Raw genomic sequence first — 13,924 nt, forward strand, 5'->3', positions numbered from 1 at the left:
TTCATGAAATCACAATTTCACTCTTTTATTGAAAAAATAAACTTAATTTATATAGGAAATTTGCAAAAGTGGATCCAAACAGGCTGATACGTAAGTTCAAAACTCAACAAACTTCTTCTTTTTTTAATTTCTATCTGATAAAAGAATTCACGTCTACATGTAACTGTGCTCTATGTTTACTTATCCAATTTATGGCTGCAAACAAAATTTGGTTGATAAACGAGGTTGAATGTTACATTTTTTCCGATATGTGATATATAATTATATAGATTTATTTATATATTTTTTTTAACTAACATCGTTACGCTTTTGCTCCTCATTACTTTAAATTTAAACAATATTCCAATTCCGACCAGAAAATGAAGTTTAGAGATAAATTAAACTGATTATTAAAGGTTGTTCATTCAATATTACATACAATTAACAACTTTTCCAAACATTTGAAAATTAATGTCAATGTGTGGTGTTTAGTGACCGTTAGTCAATGATTGTTCGGAGGTTGTGAGATGCGGTCTGGTGTGAAGGTTTTAGAAAAACATTTTCTTTATCGTACCAACGTTTCGATCTTTATTGAGATCATCATCAGGGCCTGGGATTTATAAAGATACGCCGCTGCTCTACCACTTGAGCTATCGTGACCTCGATCCACTCGGACACTAACTTCCCATCTCAACCCCACCTTTTGAATTTTCCCTCCTTTTTGCCATTTTTCATTTAAAAAAATATACAAATCGCATCTCACGATCTCCTTATAATCATTAATGTCAATCTTCATGAAAAGTCACAGCCCGGTTGGATTCCATTTTTAAGAATACATATTTTTTATTATGAGCTACTTTTCATGCAAAATCTACCCAACTAGTTTTTTTGCATACTGCTTCATATAAAAAATCTTGTCTTTGAAGGTTTATTTGTTTAAGGTTTTGCTTACTGACAAAATTTAGTTTACATCATCGAGATGTGCTCAAATTAGCTCTACATTATTCTAGGATTGGCTATTGCGGAATTGAAACAATTACTTCCTTTTGTACCAGTTGTTTCGAAAGTGTATATATAGAAACATCTTGCGCTTAAATTTACACAAATCAACACAAGTTGTGTTGCGAACATATTACGAAAAGTTGGTTAAACCTAATTAAATGATTTAAAGTGAAGTTCATTGGTCTGTTGATTTACGCAGTTTAGCTCTAACGTGACAGGTACATCTTTCAAACGTAATAAAATTTAAATGTAACCAGTTTTTTACTGTATTAAATAAGTAGTAGAGTAATAATTCGTTTGTTATTTATGACGGTTTGAATGTTGAAGATAGGTAGTTATTTGGCTTTTTGTAATTTCAGGGACTTAAACACCCATTAGGTAGGTAATCAAAAACATAATATAAAGTTTTTTTGTATTACATGAGTCATTCGTGGGAGGTATGTTTTGTTGCCTAAAATTTCAAGTTATCCTGTCGAATAATACATTGAAAATTTCGAATTCTCATCAAGTAGAATTTTAACTGAACGCTGTGTTTATTAAGTTGAGGAGAATAATAAGAATCTTTTCGATTAATATAAATTTAAATGAGCATGTCTTGGACAAAAATGTAACGGTCAAAATTAACCCCCCCTCCTCGGACTTTTAAAATATGCCTTTGAAAATCAATGAAATCCCCGTCCAAGTCCACCTGGTCTCGAGATTGACGTGTACGATAGTTTTGCAGTCAGACACGGATGGGATTTGACGTCGATTTCCACTTCTAAACCAGTTTCTTTAGAGGATAAGAAATTTAAAAAGACAAAAAATGCAGTGCTTGGAAAAAAATAACGGTTACTTTCTCAGATCGGATGCTCATTATCCTTTCAGTACGCGGTTTCAAAAATCTATAATTCTATCCCAACGCAAATATATTTGCATCCAAGTCGGCGAGTAGGTAAAACGATACATTCCCATGAGAAAATAACTAGCCTATTTTGAAACATCTCCTGTTTTACGTTTTGACAGCTTTTACTGCTTAGCCACAAAAGCTTAATGGATTCTTTTATTTCAGAAATTAAGATAAATGGTCGAGATTGCTTTGCGTGTACCAACAAAGAATACTGACGACTTGTAACATCAAGTCAAAAATACGTCGCCAACCTTTATTAAAAGTCGTAAAAGAAACGTAACCTTTCTACGACCACCACATTTGGACGGTTTTATTTCTTAAAGCTCACGATTCAGTACTAAAGATTTCCAGGGCAAAATATACTATAAGCAGTATACAATTGCAAGTTTCAATCATCTTCAAATTACACTTCGGACAACGTGACTTATCACAAATGGTTTCAACAACTTAGTTTTCAACAGAATATGTTAGTTGCAAAATATTTCCTGAAAGAACCTTAGAAAAACAATTTTCAGTTTATTTTTACTACAACTTTGTCAGAATAGATGAATATGGAACACAACAGTAGAAGTTCTAAATTTAAATTTGATCGTTTCAAAGATTTTACTCCTTTACAAAAAAAATCACTTTCAAGAGTTAATTGTTATATTTTCACCAATCATCAAATTAAATATGTATTCGAATTTATTCATAAGCGAAATTAGACATATATAAGATTGTTTTAAGCTGATGATGACCTTACAATAGGTCGAAAGCTTAGCAGATAACAATTGAATTTGTTTTTCCATCTACACCATACCGAAATCCAGATTATTCAGAATTATTTAAATAAACATTGTTTCCCATAGGAAATATCAAAAGAAACAGATTAAGTTTGAAAAGGCGATTCAAAAATTATAGTTTGTCTGATAAGAAGATAAGAACAAAATGGTCTTAGAGAACCGGAAAAGATTAACGGAATAAGTTCCACTTGCTAACGTATTCAATTTATGTTTTTTTTATTTTTTTTAACAAATCGCTATTTTATCATTAGTTAGGAAAATGAGTTATAAAGAGATTAAACACCGAATCATCAAGTTTGCATACTTTCTGTGCGAAACTACTAACAGCATTTCTAGGCTCTTAATACTTCTTCGACAAGCAGAAATATCAAAAACTTCTGTTGAATTTGGTATGTATTCGTAGTAAATTTAAATAAATTGAAGAAAAACAACCTTTCCCGTTATTGACGAACAACAGCGATACTAGGCGGACCCAAATCCACAACAGGCTTACAGGCCAACGACAAACTCAAAAAGTCAGGAATCAACATTCATGATAATTATTATGTTATAATAAAAAAATACTCTTTTGAAAAATAAATGACTCCAACTATTGAGAAACAAAATAAAGCCGGACAAAAAACAAAATCAATAACCCTAACAAAGACCAGCAAAGAATCTTTATTATTATTAAATAAAACACAATTTTGTCATTTTAAATACGCACAATTTAAGCATAAATGAAACTTTGTTGAATATATGCAGTTTCAACAGTTGGTATTATAAGTGCTGAATTAAGTAACTTAAAAAGTATAATGTACAAGATGTTATGTTACTGGAAAAACGGAGATATTGGACGCAACCAAATATAAGACGACTATTCAAGAACTCAGTCAAATAATAAAAATATTTTGAAACTTTAATTTTTCAGTAAGTTAATTAAGCAGGAATAAAACTCTACTGGTATTCACAATAAGAATAACAAAAAATAAGAATAAAACAAAGCATACTAAATAATTCATCTGTATACATTAAACTATGTCGTTGCTCGTTATTTCGCCTATTGATTCATTTAATTTACTTTTCAGATCAGAGAGATGCAGGGTGGCAGGCAAACAACATCAAAAAGAAAATCAAACGGACAAATTGGACGAATGGAAATTTGAATTCTACAGGAGGAAATACGACGTACGACTGCATAAACAAAGCGTGGGCGATGAGAGCATTGGCCGTGATCTCCCGTGAGATTCAGAATCCCAAATATGGTCTTGTAAAGGTTACACGAGGTATCAGGACCAAATCTGGGTCGTCGTTTCTATGAATGCCCGTTGAACCGATTTTTCTTTATTTTTGCCATTTGTAAAATAAAATACTCGAGATGCCGTTTCTTTCCTCATTTTATTATTTTTGTTGTGTTATTTTTGTAAGTTTTAGTGTTTAGATCTTGGAGTTTGTCGAAATCCAACGCGTAGGCATGATCTAGTTAGCAGGAATTATAAATCAAATAGCTTTACGATGGGGGAAATCACCTGGTGGATTAAATTTAAAGAAACAAGGAATGATTCACCGTTCTTTTATTATTTTTTTTCCGGGGCGGTACGCGAGTCCATATATGGACGTATATGTGCTAAGATAGACAGACCGTTTGCGGATAGCGCGTGGGCAATCGTGTCAAACCAAAGGCCTTGTGGTCCACCCCCACGTCAAAACCCCCGCAATCCGTTTTACACCGACGACCAGGTAGATTCAGAGAAAAAAAAATCTAAGGACGGACACTACAGACCTAAATAAAGCGGGAGACGGACAAACGGCCACATGTTGCATTTGAATTGCATGTCTGATGGCGGTAATGTCAACAAGTGGTGAACAAGTGGTTTTGTGATGCCTTCTTTACAAGTGCCGTACCGTGATTTCCACCCATTTTCTCCATACTGTTACACTATAGGAGTAAAACACTAACGACGAACAAAAAATATTCAACTTCAATGTTTGATCCCGAAATTTCATCAGATTTGACTATCAGGTTCAATGGAGAACACGTACAACATAATTACTATGATCTGCTTAATTTAACTACCGTGTCAAGTGATGGGTCGATTCGGCACGAAATTCAATCTTTCCCTTAATAGACGGTCAAGTTTCTAAAGCTATATATAGCTATTATCCAAGCATGACGTAATTATTATTTAGTCGCCTTTTTGAAATTTCTTTTTTCAGTGTGACAATACTGGTGTGAAATTGTCAATACGGTTTCAATAAACTCAATTAAACTTTTAATTGGCTTTATTACCGTTGTACCGAAACTTGCTATCCATAGAACGAAGTCAAACAAATGGAGTTAAAGATTATCAGATCTGATGTAAATGTTATTCATACACCGCAAATTTTATACACAATTTCTTTGTTGTAATTTTATGAGAACAAACATCTTCAAACCTACAGAAAAAGAGGTATTCACGCAAACAGTGTTAATCGTATATTATATAGTACACTCGACACAAGCAAAGTCTGTTAACCTGTTGTAACTGGGCTACTTAGTAAACACTTTGAAGTTTAGGTAACTATGAGCTAGTTACTTTACAATGGAAGTGACCAAAAAAGATAACTGGGCTATTTAGTAAACACTTTGAAGTTTAGGTAACTATGCGCTAGTTACATTACAATGGAAGTGACCAAAAAAAGATAACTGAGCTATTTAGTAAACGCTTTGAAGTTTAGCTAACTATGCGCTAGTTACTTTACAATGGAAGTGACCAAAAAAGACAACCGGGCTATTTAGTAAGCACTTTGAAGTTTAGCTAACTATGCGCTAGTTACTTTACAATCGAAGTGACCAAAAAAGACAACTGGGCTATTTAGTAAGCACTTTGAAGTTTAGCTAACTATGCGCTAGTTACTTTACAATCGAAGTGATCAAAAAAGATTCAAACAAGAAGAAACAAGTTACATTAGCACCGACAAGGTGGGCAAAGGAGATAATTACAATTTTATCAAATAAACTAGGACACTATTTAAAAGATAATCTAACCATTTTTTTCTTATCTTTGGTAATAAAACAAATCCATTCATTATTAACTACGAACAACTCGAAAATCATTCTAAAACATATTAATAACCGTCTCTGAACATGTTAGCACATTTAACAGACCAATAAATTCAATTATCTTATTATTATAATAGCACGTTATTTAACTTGATACAACGTTGTATTTTGTGCTGCGAAAATGTCCCAAAATGTAATGTAATATGATTGTTATTATATTCCAATATTACTGTTTAATTATGAATTTATAACTCCCTTTACTACGAATTAATCACTTCGTTAGGACAGTATTTTATTTGTATAAGCGCTTGAGTATTCAATTTTCAAAATAAAAACATTATTTCTAATGTTGGTAATATCTTAATAGCGCAATAACACATTTAGCACAATACTGCGGTTCAGTGAATGTTTAAAATTATTAATGCTCCTACTTGATATATTTTCTTATTTCTGTAATCCGCTAATTCGATTTCTATGCCTTAAAAAAAAGAAAAACTAAAAACCGATAGTTTTATTTCTACTATTTAAATCTCTAATGTAATAAAATTGGGTTTGTGAAAGATACAAAAAAATTCATTGTCTAAAGCTTTAATTGTATTTCTAGTCATATTGTCTTCGTGCCATTTTATTATTATTATATATAAGGGTTTTTGCTACCCGAATATTTAAGGAAAATACCTCGCATGTTATATAATAAAGCATATATCTATGTATTTGTACATTGTTTAAATTAAATAAATTTAAAAATCTCTATTGAAAATGAGTTTTCTATTATTGATCCTATCCTAATATCCTTATCCTTCCCGTCAATAAAATAATAATTTGGTTAAGAAAAAGAACGACAATGTTTATTGTTGGTAAGATCTTGAAAAAAGGTTTCAATTAATTGAACCAAAACAATAAATTAAAGTTTAAAGTCATTTATCTTGACATCGTTCCGGTATAATAAACGCCAGTTTGCATTTTCTGAGAAATGAAACCACATAGAGCATAAAATAATGTTTTGTTTATAAGATAAGGTGAGAAAACAAAAACATAAAAAAATATGTATATATATCGTCATTTTATTATTGAAAACAAACAGTTAGTTATATTACCCTTTTTTTTTTAATTTTTGTGTCATGGACACTAGATGTTCGAAGTCTTCTTCACAACGTTGTTGTCCTATTTACAAAAGTATTCATACAAAGTGCAACTATCACAATAAATACTGACTTCAGGAGATTCGTGCACTATTTACGCTCCACAATAAAATATTTAAGTAAAACAAAAATAATAAAATAATAATAATAGCGCCCACATTTTATCAGAGATCATTGAAATAAAATGCAGGCCAACATAAATAAAGTGATAGTTACAACACACAATGAACGCCTTAAAATCAACAAAATAAATAAATAAAAACATAAAATTTTAAATGAAAAAAATCATGTCACTCGATCACATAAGTCGCACAAGGACAATAAATCCTGACAATGATAATTTAAACACACAAAACAAACTAGTTATGTTGAAAAAATTTACATTCCCATTGTCTAATATAGACTTTTTACTATACTTAACAATAAATAAAATATGTTCACTTAAAAAAAAAGAAAAGAAAAAACATGTTGAACACAATATACATATATATATATTTAGTTACAACTAGAAGAGATTTGTTTAAAGACTGTCCCTCCATTAGTCAAAAAAAATTTTGTCTAATAATTGTTTATATTAATTTATATATTACAATTAGTTTATTACACTTATAGCTCGTACAGCTTTGTACAGTGTGTTCAGAGGTAGTAAACGAAGAAGATTTAAAATTCATTATTCATTTGCTACCTCTTTAATTATTAAAAGTTTTAGGGTGTAACGTAAAGACAAATGATAAAACCTACCAGACACCTCTATGCCAAATTTGTGGTTATTTTCTTTATTAAAACTGTTGCACCAAAATCAACAATTACATTTAAAAACAAAAAAATATATATAAAAAACAGTAATGAAAAAGTTTTTTCTTAAATAATTTCGCAACATTTTAATTTAAAAATGGTCAATATTTGATTTTTAAAAGGGCCTGGCATTTGTTGCAAATCTTTGTTACACCATATTGACTAAATGTGTGATTTTGGAATGTCTTGTTCCAATAATTCCCCAATTTTGTAAATTAAATAAATACAAGGAGTCTCCGAAAGAAAGATTCAAACTTTGGGTCGTCAGTCAAATCAAATTCTGCAAAATAATCATACTTATGCAAAAAAAAAAAAAGGTAAAACGTTCTATTTTATATTCGTGTATAATATAGATGTCCTTATTATAAAATGAACATTTATAAATAACAATCAATTTGTGATATTGATATTTAACGATAAATAAAAAAATATTTTATCGCTAGTTTTCTTATTCCAAATGCAATACTAATTACTTTAAAAAATAAAAGCTGTAATCAATTATTATCAAAAACATTCAAATACCCACAAGGTGATAATGAATAATATATATACTTAACAATCAATCGATATGAATCTTTTTAGAATTTTGAATAGGCGAGAGTAGAATTAGTATTTAGTTTAATTTACTTTAATTACGTAAATTTGATGATATTATTTAAAATTAATCTTTCAATATTTCTTTGTTTTTCGGTACTATTTAATATACGTAATATTTTCACAGAATTTGACTGTACTCAATGCCTAAAGTTTTCTTCTTACATTCTGGAAACGTTTACCCATAGAAATTTGTTTTATTGATTTTCAAAAATTAATCTGTAAAAAACAATGTTAACGTGACTGATGCATCGAAAACCTTTGGTAATTTATTTTGTTAATGCTTCGCTACTGCTTAAAATTTTAATTTGGTTTGAAAATAAATACGGGTTGGTTTTCTCGTCAAAAATATTTCCAATAAATATTTAAAAACAAGAATTGAGTATAAATAAAACCAACTCCGTTTGTTTTAAACGTACACAAGTATCTACAATAAAACAATTGTAAACCTACTAGGAATTACGTATGTACATGAGTTTCCCCGTAAGTGCGTAAAGTGTGCAGGTTTTTGTGTCTTGAGACATATAAAAAAAGGTGGTAAAAAAACGTGTTTGTGGCATGCCAACTTTTGGCGGCGGAATGGGCGGTCAGCGTTGCGGGTGAGCGTGGGACATGTGAGGGTGCGGAGGGTAATGGGGTAAAGGAGAAGGACAAGCTTGCTGGTACCCGCTAGGGCTCGAGCAAGGGATCAGATGACTCGACGACTGATGTAACATCAGGTGGTGATGATGGGGTGAGGAAGGATGGTGGGTTTGGCCCATGACGTGATGGCCGTGCTGCGGGCCGCCGCTTTGCTGCATCAAACCCGTTCCGCCGCTGTAAACCAACTGTCTTACTTTTTGTTCCTCGTCGGCGATGTTGTAGGACAGCTCGGTCTCCTCGAACCCTGTCGCCGACATCCTCTGGTCGCCTCCGGAACCCGAAGGACACGGGTCGGGGGAATTGAGGCAGGTCTGGATCAAGGCCTTCCCCGCCTCTGAAGTTATCATCGGTTGCAACTTTCTTGTCGCAAATGTGTACACGTGACCAGTCTCAGAGGCGACGAGCAGCATCACCTGCGTACCTGTCAGCGTCGACAGTTCGTACGCCTAGAAAAAAACAAAAAAAAACAACGAGATCAGTAAGTTTAATAATTGGACTAAATTCTGTGGAGTGACAGTTCGTACGTTATCGTTTCCGATCATTTTAATCATCCTCGCTGTTTTGTCAGTGAAACGCACTGAGAATGAAAGTGATAAACTGTAATTAATTATGCTAATCATCATGTAAATCCAACGAAATTCTATTCTTCCATAGCATGGACTTTGGGAAAAGGAATTTAATGTTGTTGGTTACATATTCAGAGAGTTATATTATATATACACATTCAGTTTGATTAGCTTCATTGCGTTAGTCAATAATCATGATATAGACTCCATTATTTTATGGGGTGATAAAAAGAACACCATGAAACTTTTTACACTATCACATTACATGTAACAAGTATTGCCAATATTTGTTTTAATAGTTGCCTATCATCTTGGTGTGCCTATCCTCGCTGATTTTTGTTGGTTCAGGCGCGTTTCGGCATTCGTCATCTTCAGTGTCTGATTACTTGGGCTCCACTGAAATCCCCCAAACAGAACATGGTGCAACGCTTCTTAATCAACAAAAATCAGCGAGGATGAGAAATGTTTAAAAAACCTAGATATAGCGATTTTGAACATTGAAGACTATGTCCATCAATTTTGTCGACAAGTATCAACATAAAGAGAATATGTTAAACAGATTTCAATGAAAAAAATAATAAGTAAAATAAATAATAGTAATAAATGACATTAACTGTTAAACCATGTTACATTTCTAAACAAAATTGGCCTGGTGGACCTAACTAGAATTTAAATAAACCTCCTTCGTTATTAAGATAATGTATGTCCATTTTGCAATTTATCGACGTTATTTCTCTTGGAGGAGAGAAATTCGTGATATTGCTCTTTCACAAAAACTAACACTAGAAATGATGAATGATGGAGTGAGTGTGGTGTTCAATCCTTTTTATAAAGATAGTTCCTACTCACAGCAAGTTGTTTTGCAACGATCCGGATTTCGAGCCCTTTAGCTCATCATCAGGATGTAGAAGTCCTTCAACAAGATGATGAGCTGTAGGGCTCGAAATCCGGATCGTTGCAAAACTTCTGTGAGTAGGAACTATCTTTTTAAAAAGGATAAAAAGACACTTCTTTTATAATAATTAACATCGAACTCATCGAACTGCCTTATTTTCAACAAAGGTAACGACCGAAAAAGACGAGTCAGTTTTAAAGGAAAGTAACTGCAACAAGTCCTGTCCGCTCCGACCTCTTCCAGAGGATTAGTCCAGAGGTTGTGCATATTATGATGATTATAATAATAATTTAAGAAAATAACATATGTAGGTTTAAATCATAAACATGATGGACTACCAAAAATTTTTAAAACTAACAGAGATTCAAGTGACTGAATTCATTAGTGATATAAAACGTTGATATGTAAAATTTCATCTTTTTTTTAAACATTACTAATGAGTGGCGATTAGTGACCGTTAGTCGATGATTATTCAGAAATCGTGAGATGCGGTCTGGTGTGAAGTAGGTTTTAAACTGTCCGGCAACTTACATCGGTCTTACCTCCTAATATCTGGACAAGAGAGTAAAGCAACATATCTACGATTGCAAAAAATCCAAGCAAAATCCTACAGCACTCGCTACCCACCATTTTGAACACAAACAATTTCGACTTCAACAATCAAAAAAAAAATTACACACAGAACAAAACAAACATAAACGTAACTTTCTAGAAATGAAAACATCAACAGAGATAAACACAGCATCAATTACAGAACAGATACATGTAAACTCAGTCGCAGCTACGCCAATATCATTAATCAAATTCAATACAGATAACATACATACATCATTACATTACATTCCACACATCAAATATTTTTCATAGTCTAATTGTTCAACAATTTAGCTTTCCTATTCCTATTTATCCCTTTCTATATAATCCTGAAAGGATAATCTGGCCGAACCATTACCAACACATTGCTTCCCTTCGTCGGCTCTTTTCACCTCAAAGAAGCCGATGCCTTATACAAAAATGTCTTTTCTATACCGACTTCCTTCCCCACCCCTTCAAAATCTAACGTATATAAACATAAAACAGCAAAATCTCACTGGCACTCTCAACACGACACCCAATAATGGCACAGTTACACAGAAGACAAACACTTTGAGTGAGAAGAAATACTTTGATTGAATGTATTAAAAAAAATATATTTTTTTGCATTGTATAAATTCACTTTTTTCCACATCCTACATGTATTTGTTAAATTTAAACAATCAAATAAATCCCAGGCCCTGAAGATACAGTCGGAGTAAATAAACTCAGTCGGAGCTACGCCAATGTCATTAATCAAATTCAATATAGATAACATGCTATGCCAACATCATCACATCACACAAAACACATATAACATATAAAACATTCGTCACATTCCACAAATCAAACATTTTTACATAGTATAATTTTTCAACAATTCAGCTTTCCTTTTCCTATTTATCCCCGTCTATATAATCCTGAAAGGATAATCTGGCCGAACCTACGATTTTCCCTTCGTCGGCTTTTTCACCTCAAAGACGCCGACTCTTTATACAAAAATGTCTTTCTATACCGACTTCCTTCCCCACCCCTTCAAAATCCAACGTATGTAAACATAAAACAACACTATCTCACTGGCACTTTCAACACGACACGCAAGAATGGCACAATTACGCAGAAAACAAACACTTCGAGTGAGTAGAAATACTTGAATTGAATATAAAAAATATATTTTTCGCATTGTATAAATACACTTTTTTCCACATCCTACATGTATTCGTTAAATTTAAACAATGTTTGTAAATCCCAGGCCCTGAAGATGATCTGAATAAAGATCGAAACGTTGGCACGATAAAGAAAATGTTTTTCTGAAAACATCACACCAGACCGCATCTCACGATTTGTGAATAATCATTACTAACTAAATGAATACAAATAAGAATGAACCAATATATAGTTTAAATTACCTACAATAAATGATTTATTTAATTATTAAGTCATTAAATACATGTTAAATCAATTTGCAGTGTGCACAATAAAAACACGTTCAATAAAAACATAAAACCTGAACTTAGTTCGAGAGAGGTGACTCATTTTGATTCTATTATCCTACTTCATCAAGCTAAGTATTTCGCATTTAGAAGTCTATACCATTTATTCTACAAGTGAGAAAGAAATTATTTCAACTTTGATTTTGTCTTCCTTTTAAACCGTACGGTCTCTTTGTATAACTACTACGCATTCTAAACGGAATACTTTATCTGCTTCTCATTTACCTAATTTGGATCCATTCTGTGATGCACGATTTACAATAATAACTCTTTGATAAATGTTTGCATTTATTCTACCAATCTGTTGAATGGGATAAAACTAAGAGTAAAGAACACTATCAGGCTACTAATAGGCTACAAGACTGACTTAATAGCCCCTAGATCAAATAGGTTTTTCTGCGCCGATACTGCTGATTGTGGACGCAACGTTTCTCTAAAATAAGACAGCTTTCTTCAACAAACAGGTCGTTTAAAAGGTTTGCAGCACATATGTGCACATATTGTGTACACTGATAACCTGGGACTATGATAAATCATAAAGATACTTGGCTGAATATTCCGAACACCAAATTTTCAACATAATCTATGAAATCAACAATATAAATAATCTCGTGAAAACAACGGAGACGAACAGGTTGGTGTGACACGGATTTGGATCAAACATTTTTTGGTGATTCTATACACATGACGGACATGTATCCGCCACTTCTTGTGAATAGGCCCTGGTTTCGCAAAAAAAAGTTTAATGTTGATATTTACCGTTTTTAATAGTTTTATTTCGCCGTTCTGCTTGCTCAAATCAACTATGTGAATATCTCATTTTACAGAATTTTTGCAATGTAGATTGCAATAAAAATATAATAAATGCTATCAAAGTTTATCAGTAACCAAAAATTTTCAAAAAACCGATTTTTTTCAAAGTAAGCTAGGTCTTTTTTTTAGTGAAATTAACATGAAATTTCATTTTAGCACCTCTAGAGCGCCCCAAATATAAAGATTTATTTGAATTTAAATTTATCAATTTTTTCACACCTAAAATTTTTCCGATTTTTGAAAAGTCGTTAAAGGAAAATCTGAAACGGCTATAATTCAAAAACGACTAAAAAGATTTTAACGTCAAACACACTGTCTAAAAGAAGAAGAACGAACATTTTTAACGAAATATGTATCATAAAAAATTTATAAAATATTTCTATAAGAAAATAGCAAACTTATTTCTCAGAAAGTAACCTCGTTTTGTTAAATGGAAATAATAGTCCGATTTTAATGTTTGATACAGTTATAAAATGCACATTAAAATTTCTTTAAAACGAATTATCAACCATAAAAATCGACCCGCTAGAGTTTGAAAAAAAATTACGTTGATCCTGTACTAGGAATGTCAGTCAGGTCGTCGAAATTATCAGTCCAAAAATTAATTTAGACCGATTTCCGCGAAAGTAGGTTTCTAAGGTTTTATAACGCTAAAATCACGACAATGAGGCCAAATCCGAGTTTTGTCTATTTTCTGACCTACAGAATATTTGTTAAAATATTCAAAAACAATATTT

At 32.1% G+C, this 13,924-nt stretch overlaps 1 protein-coding gene and 1 long non-coding RNA gene across 2 annotated transcripts in view; one reads left to right on the forward strand and one right to left on the reverse strand.

The window, feature by feature from the left end:
• LOC106673229 overlaps positions 1-4,032 on the forward strand; it is a 40,484-nt gene extending 36,452 nt beyond the window's left edge. Inside the window, exon 5 of the long non-coding RNA XR_001341380.2 lies at positions 3,720-4,032. This is a non-coding gene — a long non-coding RNA (uncharacterized LOC106673229). The remainder of the gene's footprint in view (positions 1-3,719) is intronic.
• Positions 4,033-6,718: 2,686 nt separating this feature from the next.
• The window catches only part of LOC106673228 (serum response factor homolog), a 57,945-nt gene continuing 50,739 nt past the window's right edge, over positions 6,719-13,924 (reverse strand). Inside the window, exon 2 of the mRNA XM_014405252.2 lies at positions 6,719-9,293. Coding sequence (XP_014260738.1) covers positions 8,793-9,293 — 501 coding nt within the window. The 3' untranslated portion in view covers positions 6,719-8,792. The remainder of the gene's footprint in view (positions 9,294-13,924) is intronic.

The sequence above is a fragment of the Cimex lectularius genome, unplaced genomic scaffold, assembly GCF_000648675.2.
Source record: "Cimex lectularius strain Harlan isolate CLEC.00 unplaced genomic scaffold, Clec_2.1 scaffold382, whole genome shotgun sequence".
NCBI classification, from domain to species: domain Eukaryota; kingdom Metazoa; phylum Arthropoda; class Insecta; order Hemiptera; family Cimicidae; genus Cimex; species Cimex lectularius.